Here is a 19446-nt window from a genome sequence, read left to right as displayed (position 1 = left end):
GGATCGGTGAAAAATATATGGTTCGGCACAGCTCTACTGAATACATTTAAAAAAAATTAAAGAATGTTTTTTACAATGTCATAAGAAATTTTTATTAATTCAAAATGCGATACTATATTATGCTTACAATTAATTGTAAGAATATGTATAAATTTTCTTTAATTATTAATTTGAATGAATTCAAGCATTAATAAAAGATATCGTTGATTTTTATGATATTGATTATTATTATAAAATCTATGAATCTACATTTAAACGAAATGTAATATATATTTTAAAAAAATCTAGGCCGGACCGTGCAAATGTTACTTCTGTAGTTCTGCCTAATTAGGGATAAGTTTGCCTCTCCTGATATTCTTCTTTTCCCTTTTAAAACAGTAAATTCTAAGTAATTATTTATTTAATAATAAAGAGGCACCTTAGCCCCCCCCCCCTGAGGAAAAAATGTTCGAATATTACATGACTAACAATTAATATATGAAGGTATCGAAATCGTGTTTTAGGGCAAATTTTATAAATCCCAAGTAAAATTGATAATTTTATGCAAATAAATACCCATAATTCTCCATCTTTCTGTATTAATTTTATTTACAAAATATAAAAATTAGTGAATAAATTAACAATAATATGTAAACTTATTAAAAAAATAAAATCGATCAGTATATTTAAAAAAATTTATTTAGGCGGCCAAGTGTTATTCAAAATATCTCTCTCTTTTGGCCCATGCTCCAAATCAACAAACCAGGGGTTATCGTTTGAACTGTATTTGGCTAAAGGGTAATCGTAAGGCAAATACATTCGAGGTATTTGTTTGATCTCATTATTTATATAACTTCCCGATAAGTTAAAATAATCTTGATCAAGGATTCCACAAAATTTTGGTAAAAATAAAACTCCCAACTCGTAAGATCTTATAGCTAATTGCGTGTTGTTCTTTTCTAGGGTTCCCCACGCGGCTTTTGAAAGATTAGCGCTAAGTTTTATTTTATTTATTTTTTCAAATGAAAAAAAATTAAATTATTAATCATGTCAAAGAGAATTATATTATACATATGATGTATTGCAGATATATTCATTGGATCGTTTCATGATTTGAATCAGAAAAAAGGCCTGACAAGAATGAGGAAAAAGTATTAATATTCTGACCCCGCTCATAATTTAAATCCTTTTTCGATACTTTTACCGACATTAGTTTGTTTTCAAAAAATTAATTTTAAGACCCGGGTTACTAATTTAAGAATAAGAAAGTATACATATTAGATAAATAAAATATTTAAAAAAAAGAGTTGTCAGTTATTCAACTCTTTTCTAGGTAGAATATTCACGGTCATGCAATAGGCGTAACTATATTTTAGAACTTGGGAATGTTTTGAAATTATCAATTTTGATCATTGTAATTATTGAATCACGCGGCATTATTTTTAAATTTTGAATAAATTCCATAAATAACAGGAAAAAAATATGTATTTGTAAACACTTGGAAGCACAAATTCTAAAATCTATGCCAATGTTTCCTGCTTCATTAGTTGAGTGTTTTAACAAGTATAGTCGCCTATATAAAAGGAAAAAATTATTAGCAAAAATTTTTGCCCAACTTTACTATTAATAAAGCTCCTGAGAATATTCTGAAAATTTTATCAATTGTCTGGTGCTTAATCGTATATTATTTTTATTCGTTTGGTAAAATTTTATAAACAAGAAAAAGTTTCAAATTGGCATCATGTCAGAATGAAATATATATATAGGAACTAAATATCGAGTACTTATAAATTCTCAATCAGTTTTACGAACCACAAAAATGAAACCAAGTTATAAAACAAAATCAAAACTATGACGTCATGCTTTAAGCGTAAAGTGAACAGAGTTGCCAGGTAAAAATTTTTAAATTGTGGATAAATTTTTGTTATATATTTTTTATATGGTGGTCCCCTTATGCGGGCCTTAAGCCATCAATCGGTCATATCTTCAATTTTTTTATACATATTTTATTATATGTATATTTAATTATTGTCTATGTATAATTTTAAATAACTATAATCAAATTAAAAATTTGTTTATTCATTATAAAAATAAGTAACACAACTATATTGTATATGTTTTAGTGTTTATTTTAAAAATAACAAACTATGAGTATAGGGTGTACTGACTCTTCTCCTAGAGCCATTCCGCCTAAAATTGCCAAGACTAATTTTGATATTAAAGCAAATTTAATGGAAAATGAGAAAATTTAAGTCAATGAGCATGTAAGAGCAAATATGCATAAAGTTGTTTCTTATAAAAGTTCCGAAAGATCAAATTTTATAATAAATGGATAAATTCTGATAAGTGAGAAGTTATCGGACAGAATATTTAATGAATTGAATTAAAATTTTTAATAAGAAAAACTTAAAACAATATATCTAAATTTATCTAAATATAGATATCTCGAAAAACATCTAAATATACCTTCAACATTTTTGTATCTTGATGTTAATAACTCTGCAAATGAACAAATGTAATAGAAAATTAACATAATTCCAACAAAATTAATTAAGTGAGCAACAAAATCTATAATAAATAGCCAATTAGCATTATAGCTGTTTCACCTATTTATTCCTAAACTTTAATATTAAATATATTCCCATTTAATATCAAGTTTATTCATTTGGAAAAATGAGGCAAAATATTTTAAATGAAACGTCTACATACAAAACGCACTCTAAACAAGCATTAAGTTCGGTTTTCACGTTCGTTCAATTAAAAAAGTAGCATACTTAATTTTTGAGGGTCATGTGAAATAATTACATCCCCCGAATATTATTCACATGTGGATCATATTTTAATGATTTTGCCTTTTACTTATGATGATGTAGGAGGAAGTACTATCTAAGGAAAATTTTTCATAATCCATAAATCTAAAGGATGTTTTTTGAAATAAAATCTCAAAACCTGATAAAACAAAACTTACTATCTAAACAGGGATACAAACTTACCCTGAATCATATAGTTAAACTGGTATTAAACTCTATTATTTAAAGGATCTGAATCGAACCTCAACAGTTAAAAGATTAGCCATCCGAACCTAAACCAAACCAAGGTCTGGTCTAAATCTTTTGATATACTAATTCTTTTAAAAAATATTAATATTTGTATATTGCTATTTGACTGTGCCAACTACCCAGGTTAACTTATTCTCAGCCATTTATCTATTCTTTCTCCTTATAAATATAATTTGAGAATATTAAAAATATTTTAATATATTTAATCTTATTATTTTTGGAATAGAGAAAATTTTAAAAGATGCGCTGTTCTTTACATATTTCTAATTAGGTTGTATGGAAAAAAAAATCAACCCGTTTTTAAAGTATCAAACCGAAACGATATTATTATTTCTTTAAGACCCAACCCAGAACTTTTATTTTTGTCTAAACCGAATTGATATTCGTTACGGTTCGTATCCCTGGATTAAAAAAAATAGTTGATTTTCTTTATTTCAATTTATAATCAATAAAAAGAAAATAATGCAACATAATTTGGACACTTTTTGGTTTATAAATTTTTATCTTAAAAAATTTATTTTTGAATAAAAATCTTGTGGAAATTAAATTGCGGTAGATATTGTGGAAGTTTGGTCAATATGGTATATTTCATTTTATTTTGCGGTACTCTCCCATTTACTGAGGGTGACCAGGCAGCCCAGATTTTGGAAACACTAACTCTGAAAATTATACCAAACCATTAAGTAGAGCTTAATTAGTACATATTATTGCTTTAATCTCTTTAGTAGATGGTTAAAGGGTAAAAAAAAATTATGGCAAAAATTGGTTATGCCAAAACGGATAACATACATAAGTTCTAAATATCTGGTTTACGTGAATATTTATTACTTTACTTATTAATTTTAAATCAATTTTACTACGAAATAAAGTAATTGGTGCCTTACTTATTAATTCTTTAAATATTTCACCTTTTTCCTTATAAATTTAAAATTTGTTTTGGATTATATTTTATTTCATAAAAAATTAGAATCGGGTATTGGTGAATGGCCTAAGGTGATATGGATGCAATATAAATTTAAGAAAAAACTATCGAAATTATTATAACTCTTTTGGCTTGTATCATATTAAATATTTTTCCCAATATCAAAATTAATTTATTAAAACCTTGTCAATAAAAGCCAACGCAATTTCGTTCCATCTTCACTGATTCTAGCATACGTTTTGATATGCGGCGAGGCCCTGGAGCGCCCTAAAGCATTCGATTTCCACTCGCACATATGATCCGAAAGATATTTTTGTTTTGAGTGAGTTTGATTTGAGTAAGGTATAGATCCCCCAGCTATATAACCTTCAAAACTATTTTTAACGTTTTCCAAAGTTGGAAAAACCTAGAAAAAAATACCATTTTTAGGTCAGCGTATTTATGATTAAATCTAAATATCATCATTGTGTTGTATGTATATATTAAATTCTACATAAATTTGAATATACATTTTCTCAAATACGCTCCTTTATTTTAAAATTTCAAATCGAGTCGGGCAGGACTTGGCAAAATTTTCAATTATTTTGTTTTTCTTATGCTTTTATAGATATTATTCTATTATAGTAAAACACAAATAAATTATTTTCCTCTGGCACTTATAAATATTTCTTCTTATTTGTAAATCCCCAGCTTACAGAGGAAGGTATGGAAGTGAATACCCTCCATAAATTATAGGTAATGTGGAGGGTAGTGATATGTTTACCCTGCTAGAAGAAAAATTATAAGGCCCATTCTGAGTGCTTGCATCAATATCATTTTTGGCGGATGTTTAAAATTATATCTTAATTTTTTTTTCGTCTTCAAGAAGGAATAAATATATTTAATTGTTTTTATGACTTTATGATGAAAATTGTTTGTTATTTTGAAATAAATTGAAGATCTTTTATTCTGTATTAATCCCCCCTTCTGAAATTTGTATGTTCTACGAAATATCATTTTAAACTAATAGACCCCCCCCCTTACACACCCCTTCCTCTCCTCCCAAAATGTATACAATATATAACCAAGGATTTGAAAGAAAAATCAGTAAAAGTTAATAACTTTTTAATATAATGACTATAATTCAATTTTTTTTATAAAAAAAGGAATATTAATTTTAAAAAAAAGTGAAAGACCATAATTATTATGATAAAAATCTAACATTGCCAAATGCCTACAATAAGTGAAACTAACCTCCAATAAATTTATGGAGAAAAAACATACCTAATAGTGCTTCCTCACCCCTCAGCAAAATCTTAACTATGCCTACATGGTATCTTTCCCATTGACAAAACTGATTGGAAAAATTATGAAAATTCTATAGTCCAGTTCACATATATTAATTTGACCCTAATTAATTTATTAGACAAAATTTTCTTTACATTAAATAAATATAATGTATACTTTTAAAGCTATGATTCAAATATTTTTGAAAAATAAATAGATATTTGGATAAAGAAACACATGGAAAAAAATAACAAGTATGTTACCACATTTAAAGGAGGGTAAATTAAGTATAAAATTATTTACCAAATGAAATGAATCATTCTTAGCTGTTGTGTTTTGTAAATGTTGTGGTTTATAATTTTTATCAAAAAATTTTTTTGTGGTGCTTTCAATTTGTAGTAAGGAGCCTAAAAATTCATTGCACAACCATGATTCTTTTTTACTTCCTAAAGAGCCAATGCTAGAGCATTGACCTATAATTATATCCTTCTTGTCATCTTTAGGACCATGTTTACTTAAGATATTTCGTAATTTTAAATGTCCCCATTCATTTATATTTTTTCCAATGTGTCTGCCTGGAACAGATGCCACTAATTTAACATTAGCTAAAGACATATCATGGGATTGGATATGATTTTCCCAAGCTGAAAATTTAAGTAATATAATGAATTTATATTTTTAATGACTTTTTAACTTTGGAGACTGGTATGAAGCAAGATATGCAAGCAAATCTTTTTTAAAATCAAAATCGTCACAAGATTTTTTATCCTTCTGGATAGGGAACTTGGGACTTATCCAAAAACCTTGTGTTTTTGCATCCCAATCTTCTTGTATCATATTTGCTGATATATATATATAATAAAGCTGTTGTTTAAAAAGAAACCTGTAAGTATAATGACTCTCAATCCATCCTTGTATAAAATAAAAATCATTTTGGTGTGATGGGTGCCAAATGGTATATTAAGTTTAGCTTGAACAAAATTTATGTTACTGTACATTTTACTGCTGTTTTCTAGCATTTCTTTATCATTCCCTTTAAAACCATGAATAATTAATATAGGCTTATTCCTATATAAATCTATATATCTTTAAATAAATAAAATATACTTATTTTCATCAGGATATTGGCTTGTAAGCCAATTTATATCAATACAATAATTAAAATGTGCTGAAGAAACATACTCTTCTTTATTCATACTTAGAATATCCTTTAAATACATAGCATTAACATTAAACATATCTGGTATTTTAATTTTATTCGTATAATATAAACATCTTTCTGATTCTTTAACTCTTTCAGACGTATCTAAAATTTTTTGTTTTTTTGAGTCTTGAGTAAAAAGCTGACCCGCTCTTTTCCCCATAATAAGAAAATTTTGGTTTTTAAATAATATCAGACATATGCTTTTAATAAATATACTCAAGCAGTGTAATTAAAAGAGAATTGACAGATAGAGTGAGAAATGACAAGTATATTAAGAATGGATTGGTGTAGTGTTGTTAAACGGCTCGTTTTGAGCCGATTTTTAAAAACGGCTAATTCAATATTTTAGCCAGAAAAATATTGTCTAAGCCTCGAGATTTCGGTAATAGATGTCCAAACCATTGTTCCTTCTACAAACAAAATCTTCAGGCTTTCGTATTACTATTCTGAACGAAATATTGAGTTAGCCGTTTTTAAAAATCGGCTCAAAACGAGTTTAACAACACTAGATTGGTGTATTAAATTTAAGACATTAATTTTTTAAAAGTAGATTTAAAATAATAGTTGTTTATCTTCTATAAAAAATATTATACATAGCCAAATATATAAGATTTTCATGGTTTTTAGATTTAATAAAAAAAATCACCTTAAAGAATATAAGGCTTGGGGACTTTTAAGCAACTATTTTATTAAGTTTGCGAGGCGATATATACATTTAAAGCGTATTAAACTATAGAAAAGTACACTCCCCCCCCCATATAAGAGCTACAAAAAATTATAAACAAATTTAAATATTTACAATATAAATAAATAAAAAAGATAAAAAAAAAAATTGAATAAAATAAATTATATTCCAAATTTACATATTTATTCATTTGTTCTTTTATTAGGAAAAGGATAGCGTAACTAATGAGAAATTCGACTTTATATGTTTTGTATATTATTTATCGCTAGTGAATATTTTGTTTATTATAACTTCATTATAAATCAAACAATGCTAATCCATTAACCAAAAAAATAGGCATTTAATAAATTATCTATCAAAGTAAAGGAGATGATAAATTGACTGATTATCTTAAAAAATTGTCATCTCTTACTTTGACAAGATCAAAAAAAATGTTACAGTTTAAATATATAGATATTTGGAATATAATAGCAGGAAGGCCATTATATAGCACAATGTTTTCTACGTATTAATCTTAATTTAAAGGGTATTATCAAGGGAAAAAAACGATTATGAAATTATAGCAGAAAATGTTTTAATTTAAATTATGTGATATAATTACATTTATTTCATCAAAGCGCGATAGGAATCTGTTTCTAAATAATTTAATCTTATCTATGGGATAACCTTATTTGCAAAATTAGATATTGATAGAATTGTTAAAGGATCAGAGATTTTGGATTCGATCCTAATTTTGGCAATTTACCCAGATTTACGATTTCCTCTTAAATTTAGAATGAAATCAATTTGTTAATATTCGATCCTTTTATAAATTTATTTTTTTACTTAGAAAGTATATAAATAAATAAAAAAATGTAAAATAATTTATTTTTTGAATATCTCTCAGCATCCTCAGTCATTTTTATATTTTTCTCATAAATTATATCAAGACAACATTTGCGAATTTGATATAACAACCTCAAGTTTTATATATTGAATTAAATATAAAATAAATTATTTGTATATGTTTACTAATGTCTATTGTAGATCCAGAAGAAAATTACATAGAGTTTTTGTAGGGATAGAAGGAAATTAGAACCTTTTATTTTTTCCTCAGCTGCGATAATAATTTTAATTAAGATTCTTAAATATAGATTTCGTGAGAGCAACAGCATATTAGCGGCAATAATTCACCCATAATTTAACCTTAATTGGCCTCATATCAATCTTCCAGAATCTGTTGCCAGGTCAATTATCCATTTGGAAAACTGCAGAATCAACCATATGTAGATTCTTCAAATAATTTTATAGAAAAAAATTAATATTGGAAAAAATTTTTGGCAAATCCTAATTATTATTTTTTTATCAAATGATGATTTAATTAATGTTTTACTTACTGATATAAATGAAAATACGCTAAATATGTTCTTAATGAAGGACGCGGATGTTGAATGATAATAATCTATAAATTATTTAAAGGTTAATCTTGATTATAAATAATTATATTAATATTGTTATATTATTCGATTACAATAAATTTAATTTAATTTAATTATTTTTATATTCGTTAATTTTTCATAGAGCATAATTATTTTCCGAAATCGTGATCGCGATCCTTTTTTTAAAAAAGGTTGATCCTGAATTTTGATTCCTTTTTTGAAAAGATAGTGATAGGAATTTGATCCTTTTAAAAGCGGTATGACTAAATACTGAATTGCTAAAATGAATTGCTAAAAAGCAATTAATCATAATCAATCAAAATTTTATTATGTATATTTTATTTAATGAAAATTTTTAAAACTTTTTTTAAAATATACTTAAATTATTTTTTTATTAAATGAAGGATACTAATTAAATATCATATAATATATAATTTTATTTTGAGTTAATATTATTATAAAAGAAATATTTTCATAGCTTATTAAAACATAAATAAATTTTTTTCAAATTTATAAATTAACAAATATATATCCGTAAGAGGGCGTTATATGCGTAAATATGTAAATATCATTTTAGGAAATCGGAATGATGATTGGATAGCGCTTTTTTTATATTTGAGTATATATACATATGAAAAACCTAAAAATAAAAAAAAAATTTAGGTTTCTTTGATGTTTAATCTATGAGTAGGTTTAGAATAGTAAAATAATGGAAATTTTCTAAGGTAAATATTGCTGGCGTTATTTATCAAAATCTCTTAACTTTTGTTTTATATGTGTATATTTACGTGCTAAGCATTATCCTAAAAAATTTTTTGAAAATAATTTGATTTGACCGATTGCCGAGCTTAAAACCGACCATTTACTAAATATTCGATTGACCAAATTTACTAGTAATACAATTTGAAAAATGTTGATTTTCGTTTTATATATCTATAAATACGTATAAAACATAATCTCAAAAAATATTTTTAAAATATCGCTATTTGGCGGATAACCGACTCGTAGCCCACCCAATGACTAAATAATGAATTGCTGGCGTTTTAAATCAAAATATCTTAATTTTTGTTTTATATGTGTATATTTACGTGCTAAGCATTATCCTAAAAAATTTTTTGAAAATAATTTGATTTGACCGATTGCCGAGCTCAAAACCGACCAATTACTAAATATTCGATTGACCAAATTTACTTGTAATACAATTTGAAAAATGTTGATTTTCGTTTTATGTATCTATAAATACGTATAAAACATAATCCCAAAAAATATTTTTAAAATATCGCTATTTGGCGGATAACCGACTCGTAGCCCACCCAATGACTAAATAATGAATTGCTGGCGTTTTAAATCAAAATATCTTAATTTTTGTTTTATATGTGTATATTTACGTGCTAAGCATTATCCTAAAAAATTTTTTGAAAATAATTTGATTTGACCGATTGCCGAGCTTAAAACCGACCATTTACTAAATATTCGATTGACCAAATTTACTAGTAATACAATTTGAAAAATGTTGATTTTCGTATTATATGTCTATAAATACGTGTAAAACATAATTCTAAAAAATATTTTTAGAATATCGCTATTTGGCGGATAAACGTTTCCTTTAACCTATAATAAAATTTTAAAATATATTATTAAATATATATTTTACCAAAATAAAAACTTTGAGAACAGATCAGACATTTTAATAGCAAAAATATGATTTATAATTATAAAACAATTTTAAATTTTAACGGCTATTATTTAAAAGTATTTATTTATTTATTTGTTTATTATTTTTTATATACTTCTAACTCAAATTTTTTTATTTTTAAAATAATGCCAAATATTTTTAAAATATTCAGGAAAATATAATAATTTCGAATATAAATAATAAAGGAAAATAAAAAAATATTAGAAAGAATATAATCATGGGGAGGGGGTTTAAACGCCCCTTTTTTGAATCTCAATTGCTTATCTCTTAGACAATTAAAATTATCTGAAATATTTGCACATAACACATTTTTAGAGAGTATTATAGATTTTATTTATTATATAAAAATAAAAATACTTTAGCATATAGTATTGCATAAATTTTAAGTGTTAATACAAAAATTATATAAATTTATAACTAAGAATTTATAGTAAATTTGGTCGAATATTTAGTAAGTGGTCGGTTTTGAGCTCGGCAATCGGTCAAATCAAATTATTTTCAAAAGATTTTTTAGGATAATGCTTAGCACGTAAATATACACATATAAAACAAAAATTAAGATATTTTGATTTAAAACGCCAGCAATTCAGTATTTAGTCATTGGGTGGGCTACGAGTCGGTTATCCGTCAAATAGAGATATTTTAAAAATATTTTTTGGGATTATGTTTTATACGTATTTATAGACTTATAAAACGAAAATCAACATTTTTCAAATTATATTACTAGTAAATTTGGTCAATCGAATATTTAGTAAGTGGTCGGTTTTGAGCTCGGCAATCGGTCAAATCAAATTATTTTCAAAAATTTTTTTAGGATAATGCTTAGCACGTAAATATACACATATAAAACAAAAATTAAGATATTTTGATTTAAAACGCCAGCAATTCAGTATTTAGTCATTGGGTGGGCTACGAGTCGGTTATCCGTCAAATCACGATATTTTTAAAATATTTTTAAGAATTATGTTTTACACGTATTTATAGACTTATAAAACAAAAATCAACATTTTTCAAATTATATTACTAGTAAATTTGGTCAATCGAATATTTAGTAAGTGGTCGGTTTTGAGCTCGGCAATCGGTCAAATCAAATTATTTTCAAAAATTTTTTTAGGATAATGCTTAGCACGTAAATATACACATATAAAACAAAAATTAAGATATTTTGTAAAATGCCAGCAATTCAGTATTTAGTCATTGGGTGGGCTACGAGTCGGTTATCCGCCAAATAGCGATATTTTAAAAATATTTTTTGAGATTATGTTTTATACGTATTTATAGATATATAAAACGAAAATCAAAATTTTTCAAATTGTATTACTAGTAAATTTGGTCAATCGAATATTTAGTAAGTAGTCGGTTTTAAGCTCGGCAATCGGTCAAATCAAATTATTTTCAAAAGATTTTTTAGGATAATGCTTAGCACGTAAATATTCACGTATAAAACAAAAATTAAGAGATTTTGATAAATAACGCCAGCAATATTTACCTTAGAAAATTTCCATTATTTTACTATTCTAAACCCACTCATAAATTAAACATCAAAGAAACCTAAATTTTTTTTTTAATTTTTAGGTTTTTCATATGTATATATACTCAAATATAAAAAAAGCGCTATCCAATCATCATTCCGATTTCCTAAAATGATATTTACATATTTACGCATATAACGCCCTCTTACGGATATATATTTGTTAATTTATAAATTTGAAAAAAATTTATTTATGTTTTAATAAGCTATGAAAATATTTCTTTTATAATAATATTAACTCAAAATAAAATTATATATTATATGATATTTAATCTGTATCCTTCATTTAATAAAAAAATAATTTAAGTATATTTAAGTTTTAAAAATTTTCATTAAATAAAATATACATAATAAAATTTTGATTGATTATGATTAATTACTTTTTAGCAATTCATTTTAGCAATTCAGTATTTAGTCATACCCTTTTAAAAGGATTAATTACCAAGACTGAATATTGATGATGTTGTAAATAAGTATGTTGGCATTCCTCCCTTAATTTATCTAAACTAGTTTAGTTATAAGAAACCTATTTAATTTATTTTTTTACCATTTTAATTTTATTCCTGCTTTTTCAAAATAATTATATATTTTTTTAAATATATCAATATTTTATTACTTAATTTAAAAAATTTGGAATTTTGAGCAATTTGATCAAAACTTACTTGTGCTTTCCCCAAAAATCTAGATTTAAATATCTTCAATTTTAAAAATATTTTTTATTTCGAGCAATTTGTGAAACGCTAAATTTAATTAGTAAAATCATAATAAAATTAATAATAACGCATTGAAAGATCCATAGGTTAATTATATATACAGACTGCTTAGCAAGCCAAAAAAATGAGGTAAAAAAGTTTTCTAACTATGAATAATTATGAATAAGTTTATTTTATTCAGTTCACACCTCGTCATTTTAAGATTAAAAATTATTATATTTTACAGAAAAATTTTATTAAGTTAATATTTCAAAAATATAAGTTATAAACAAAATTAATAAATATGATAAATGAATTTAAAAAATATATACTAATTAAAAGGATTTTTTTTTAAGAAAAACATAATTGTGTTCCTAAAAGGTAGTGTTTTAACGATCCACTTTTAAAAAACGTAACCCAATATTTTCAAAAATATTATACAAGCCTTAAAATTTTTTTCATAGATGGTAGAAATAATTGGACATCTATTAGCGAAATCTAGAGGCTATCGTAATATTGTTTTTGCTATAATTTTAATTTAAAATTGGCCAAATCGAGCCGTCAACATTATTAAAAGGTAGTAATAGTAAAACTTAAGATTTTTTAATTGTATATTCTGCCATACGAATTCCCTGTTCAAATATTTTATATTTTATAAGTCAAATTTTTGCAAAAAAAGTGAACGCGATAAGTGCAAATTGACTATTGAGGAAGTTGTGTTAGGGGTAAATATAAAACCGCGGATTCTATACTTATCAATTTTTTGTTGTCTGCTGTGTTAAACAGATTTGGGAAATAGGAGATTTGATAGTTAGTAGTAGAAAGTCATTTTAAAATTTATGAAGGGACTACCATTATAATAAAAAGGTTGAAATTAATAATGTGGAAATATCGCCGTCGATGATGGCAAAATTCTTTAGTGGGTTAGGCATAGATTTTTGAGGAGGTTTGCAATCAGTAAAAAAAATTTTCATGTAGCGGCCCAGAGGATTGTTTTAAAACCTTCAGGTCTACAAACTTTGCCTGTTGATATATTGTAGATCTACAACATGTTGAGAATGCTAGCTTTTTTCTTTAAAAGGGGCTTATTATTTTGTCAATTGAAAAGTTATATAGCTGGAAACGTTATTTTTGATGCTTTAAACATCTTCTTTTAGTTTTTACTCATATCAATATTATCAAATAAAATTTTTTCATTTATGCAGCAGCAAAGTTTATGATTTAGAGTCAATTTTAGTAGATGGTTCTAGATTCTTAATTACGTGTGATTTAAAACGCTTTTATCCTCTGATGTTGAAGGTTCAACAGAGCTACGCTAGATACTCAGTTACATCCTACTCGTAATAAATTAAGTTTGGAAAAAAATGAAAAGCCCTCTAAACGGTGGGCAAACCACACGTACTTGTACGCACAACAGTCCGAGAATTGTTGCTCTAGAGTCTATAAAGGAATTAGGCAACAGCAAAACCCTATTCCCAAGATCTACAATATAACCTAATATTTCAGGCTGGAGGGTGGGGGATTTTAAGTTTGAATTTCGTTGTGTAAATCTTAAATGATTAATCATAACGATATTTATAGACTTAGGTATCATATCCATTTAATTTTGATTTATCTATCTAAATAGTTTTTTAATAAATATAAGTTTTTTCATATTAATATTTAATTACATAACATCTTTAATGGTTTTGTATTACCACATTGATGTACTTTGTACACTTTTTCCCTTTATATGTGCAAAGCCATGTAATGACATCATGTACGAGACTCAGGTTATTCCTTATGATGCTAGAAACTGGATTCGGCGTTTTTACTGGTTTATAATAGGTTTTATCTACATAAAGTGACACCCAGATTACCAATATGAGAGAGTTTTTTTGATTGAAGTATATTTAAACGGGTTGGGATAATAGAATTTGTGAGAGAAAATTCTGACTTTGACATGTTGAGAGATAAACCTGTAATGGATATAAGATTATTAATAATATTTGGTGGTGTTTATTAAAGAGATAAAAAAAATCTTTAAGGGAAATAAAAAAAGGATTTCTATATAAAATTAAAATTAAAAGCTTTTTTGTTATTTTTTTTATTAATATGTGTGAGTAAAATACATTGAGATAATATAAATAAAAGTGTTAGATCTACTATTAAAATAATTTAAACATTTGGCGGAAAGTGGGGTTGTTCATACAAAAGTTTTTAGATAAATAGGTAGCGGGTATATTAAAAAATTATAATCAGGCGGAAAAGTGAATATTTTAAAAAACGGGCAGGAGGTCGTTAAGTAAAAAATTAGCCCACATGAGGCCTTTAATCCTCATTATTTGGTAAACAGATTTTCAATATGGTAAAAGCAATGTTGAGAAAAGTTGAAAATCACCATTGACCTAGTTTAAAATTATATCTATGGCTATAGCTAAATATTAAAACATATAATCTAATTTTTTTTTGATTTGTATAGTAAATATATCTCGAATGAAATAAGAGAAACAATTTATTCGATCTTTTTACATAGTAATGGTTCTGATACTTTTAAAAAAAGCAAAGAAACGGCGTTACATTTTAAAAATGATTGTAGAGTAATGAAATATATAACGGATGTTACTTCTTCAAAATTTTTACAGAGTGATGCAAGATGTAACATCGTTACTTTTTGAGCAGCCGATTTTTCTATTTATATTACATAAATTAAGATTTATATTACATAATTTCCTCATTTACCAGACATTTATATTTTGCTATAGTATAATATTGTGGTAAACGAATGCGTTCAAATTGATTGCATTCATAAACAATCTTTGTTTTTTTGGGAAAAATGATGAAGGACGTTTCTTTTATTTTTGATAAACTTTGAACGTGAATGCGTTCTTTTTATCTGGCGAGCGCTTTTGTTCTTTAGGTTAGTTCAATTTTAGAAAACTCAACTTATTTTTCACTTGAAAAAAAAATTATTAATTTAATATTAATTCCAATCTTTTAAGAAAAAAAGATTATTTTTAAATTTGCCATGATATCATAAAACTGAATAAAATGTAAATGAATATACATTGTGATTGTATTAATAAACTGAATAAAATATAAATGATGGTTCCACCATTAAATATAACAATAAGTATCTTGTTAATAATATATATCATATGCTTATTAAATAATTATGATTAATATAATAGAATCATGAAGTTAAAAACATTAAATAATATATATTATATACAAAAATATATAATAATTTAATATATTTTAGGCCATATCTTAGATCGGCTTAGTACTTAATAGTCACAAAAAAGCAAACGTAAAAAACAAAAATAAAAGAAAGAAAAAATACATAACCAAAAAAAAATGAGAATAAAATAAGAAAAACAGCAATGCTACCAAATACCTAAAATAAATAAAAAAAGGTGTCCTCAATCAAATTTTTTTAGCCTTAGGTAAAAAAAAACAATTAATTCAAGTTAAGCCGACTTAGGACACGGCCCTAGAATTTATTTATTTTTAGTGTGATTATTTGAAATATGTTTTTAACAAGGGTTTTATATTTTAATAACATTTTAATTATAAATTTAAATATTTTATAAATAATTAAATTTTATATGATATCTAAAAGTTTTCACATATTAAAAATTAATAAGAAATTATTTTAATAAATCTTTAAAATTATTAATTTTAAATATGGCTAATATATTGACTTAAAAGATATATGAGAATTAATTTATATTAAATTAAATATTAAACAAAATTTTTTTAAAAATTTATTTTTAAAGTTTTGAGCTAAGACTTCGATTTTTGTTAATGAAAATTGAACGTGTTCAATTTTTTTAGAAATGTTTACACCACTAATAATATCAGAGTTTGGCAGTACCGCGAATACTTGTATCTAAGATACAAGATCCTTTTGTATCTTGTACTCAGTATCTTATTGACATTTTTAATAAGATACTAGTATCTGTATCTAAGATCCTTTATTTTGAAAAGAATAAATTTAATAATATTCATTCTTACCATATTATTAGATTTTGAATTTGTTCAAATTCTTTAGTACCAAGTGAAATCCAACTACCTTTTATATTAAAACGTCGTCAATTTTCTAATTCAGTGTCAACCCTTCGATCATGTAGGTTTATATTACCTGTTTTATACCATGGAAAACTTAATGTCGGGTTAAGCAAATGCACCTCTCAAAAAATACTAAAGTTATGATTGTAAGATTCTTTTTAATATTCATATTTAAAATATTTACATATCACACAATCTAACTTTATTTTTGAAGAATTAGGATGGTGACGATGTTGCGCGAGGTTCGAGTCAGTAAAAATATATTTTATTAACTAATTTCTTTTTCTTTAGTAAAGGTATTTATACATTTTCTAACATATAAATTAGAATATAAAACGAAATACAAAAAAGTAAAATAATATATAAAAAAGTAAGGTTACGCCGTTTATAAAATAAAATTAGATTATAACAAAAATAATAAAAGTTCAAATGCAAAAAACAAAAAATAAGATAAAGGAATAACGCAACATTCTCCCTCTTCTGATAATTTCATCGGAGAAGTCATAGAGAGTTTGTTGTTCAAGTGGTTTATAATTTTGGTAATCAAGTTGTATCACAAATCATCATAACGTTGGCTTGTCCAATCGTTGGTTTGTATAAATCGATTTTGCACGTTGGTTTGTTTAATCACAAGCTTGATATCCATATAATTGTCTCCATTAATCATAGCTTGTTTGATCGTACTCAATTGATCATTTTTCCAGTTGAATATTGGAATTTGGAATAAATCAGAATATGTAATTTGGAATAGTTGATCAAATCAATGAATATGCACGAATAAAATTTTGAATTTTGGAACAATAAAATATGTAATAAGGAATGATAAAATATGTAATAAGGAATGATAATTTATGTAATAAGGAATGATAAATTATAATGATTATTATATTATTTTTTAGGTGTTAAGTTAATCATAACGTTTTATACTTTTAGCGTTTTATGCGTTTTATATTTTTAGCGTTTTATATTTTTTGCGTTTTACATTTTTTGCGTTTTACATTTTTTGCGTACATTTTTAGCGTTTCAATATTTAATTAGTAGCGTTTTAATATTTAATTTATTTTTATTTATTTTCAATCTCCGAGGTTAAAATATGCAAATATTATGCACATTTCCCTCTCTTAAAAAAATTTAAATTTCACACAATATTTTAATTCAAAAAAAAAAAATTCTTCATAAGATAGTTTTGAAAATTCACCACATATATTTAAATATATTTTTCTAAAATGAATGTTTTTTTACATAACTTTTTGTCTTCAAAGCTTTTAATTTCAAAAACTTTTTATCATATTAAGTATTACTTATAAGAGTTATTTGAATCAATCATGTGATTTAAAAATTACATTTTAACATATTTAAAATTAAGTTTTATCTTCTTGTTTAGGATTTTTAATATTTTTAATTATATTTAAGAATTCATCTTTAGGTTTATGTTAATTTACAACAATTGGTCATCATTCAAGAAATCAAAAAATATCAATATTATCCATTATGATTTTACATTTTAGTAATTTTAAAAATTTATAACATGCCTTTATCCTGGCATAAAATTTTAATTTATAATACTTCTTACGTGGATTAGAATAATAAGTAACCATCATTGGTCTCACAAAATAGAATTCATAACCTATCGTTCAACTTCCATATCAGTTCTTCCTAGGTTGTCACATTAGGTTAGGTGCTGGCTATTGTATTCCAGTCCAACATCCAGAGCCGGGACACCATAAAGAAAGAAGCTTTTTGCATGAAAGAACGTACTAAGGTTTGATTCTTGGTCATCTCAGTAGTTTAGGTAGTCACAATAGATAAGGTAGTCATAACATCACAATAGATAAGGTAGTCATAATAGGTAGTCATCTCCATAGGTTAAGCACAAGGTAGAGTCATAATAGGTAGTCATCTCCATAGGTTAAGCAATCAACACAATAGGTAGTCATATAAATAGAGTCATCTCAATGGATTAAACAATCGTCACAATAGGTAGTCTAAATAGAGTCATCTCAATGGATTAAACAATCGTCACAATAGGTAGTCATATAAATAGAGTCATCTCAATGGATTAAACAATCGTCACAATAGGTAGACAAATCAAGAAATAAGGTAGTCATTTCAATAGGTAAAGCAGTCTCTATAGGTTAGATAGGCATCTTTTTCTAGTCCACCACCCAGACCCGGGGCACCATGCAAAGAATAAGGTTGGTGACGATGTTGCGCGAGGTTCGAGTCAGTAAAAATATATTTTATTAACTAATTTCTTTTTCTTTAGTAAAGGTATTTATACATTTTCTAACATATAAATTAGAATATAAAACGAAATACAAAAAAGTAAAATAATATATAAAAAAGTAAGGTTACGCCGTTTATAAAATAAAATTAGATTATAACAAAAATAATAAAAGTTCAAATGCAAAAAACAAAAAATAAGATAAAGGAATAACGCAACAATTTTCTTCGTGAAATCTTGTATTATTTTCTTCTATTTAAATATATTGATAACCAAAATTAGTTGGAATTAAAGATCACAAAGATAGATAGATTAAAAATAACAACACCAAAACTAAATAAGTAAAGGTTATATTTTATATGTAATATTTTTTAATTTGTAGAATGTTTAACATTTATAGTAGTGAAGATGAAATTATGGAGATAGGTTCTCCTGAATCAAATCCTTAAAATTCTAGATGGAAAATTTTATAAAGTAATTTATGTGAAAAAGGACAAGGTACAAACCGAATGTCAAAATTGCACAATTAAAAAAGTTATTAAAGGTTGAACAAACTCCTCTACAAACTTTGTTAAACATATTTATATTATACATTTTTATTTTATAATTATTAACATAATAATACCTATACTTAAGTCCCTCTTAGATAATTGTTATTAAAAATTTTTATAGAAGATGGTTGATTATCAAATTAAAATCATTTTGGATATATAATTTTTA

The 19446-nt window shown here is 25.1% G+C and overlaps 1 protein-coding gene across 2 annotated transcripts; it reads right to left on the bottom strand.

The window, feature by feature from the left end:
* Positions 1-530: 530 nt before the first annotated feature.
* LOC135923813 (tyrosyl-DNA phosphodiesterase 1-like) lies at positions 531-6676 on the bottom strand. Of its 2 annotated transcripts, none has more exons than XM_065458762.1 (6): positions 6334-6676; positions 6110-6294; positions 5913-6068; positions 5530-5870; positions 4143-4366; positions 531-973 (listed from the first exon to the last, which is right to left on the bottom strand). In XM_065458762.1, the coding sequence occupies exons 1-6, from the start codon at positions 6588-6590 to the stop codon at positions 676-678; spliced, it is 1461 nt and encodes a 486-aa protein (XP_065314834.1). In that variant the 5' UTR covers positions 6591-6676; the 3' UTR covers positions 531-675. The 2 variants fall into 2 exon arrangements, with proteins under 2 accessions (XP_065314834.1, XP_065314835.1); XM_065458763.1 differs by having other exon boundaries at positions 536-973; positions 6110-6287; positions 6334-6405.
* Positions 6677-19446: the final 12770 nt, after the last annotated feature.

Source organism: Gordionus sp. m RMFG-2023, chromosome 2 (assembly GCF_954871325.1).
Source record: "Gordionus sp. m RMFG-2023 chromosome 2, tfGorSpeb1-WG-v2, whole genome shotgun sequence".
Taxonomy (NCBI): domain Eukaryota; kingdom Metazoa; phylum Nematomorpha; class Gordioida; order Chordodea; family Parachordodidae; genus Gordionus; species Gordionus sp. m RMFG-2023.
The sequence above is the reverse complement of the archived record's forward strand: the minus strand, read 5'-3'. Positions and strand labels throughout refer to the sequence as shown.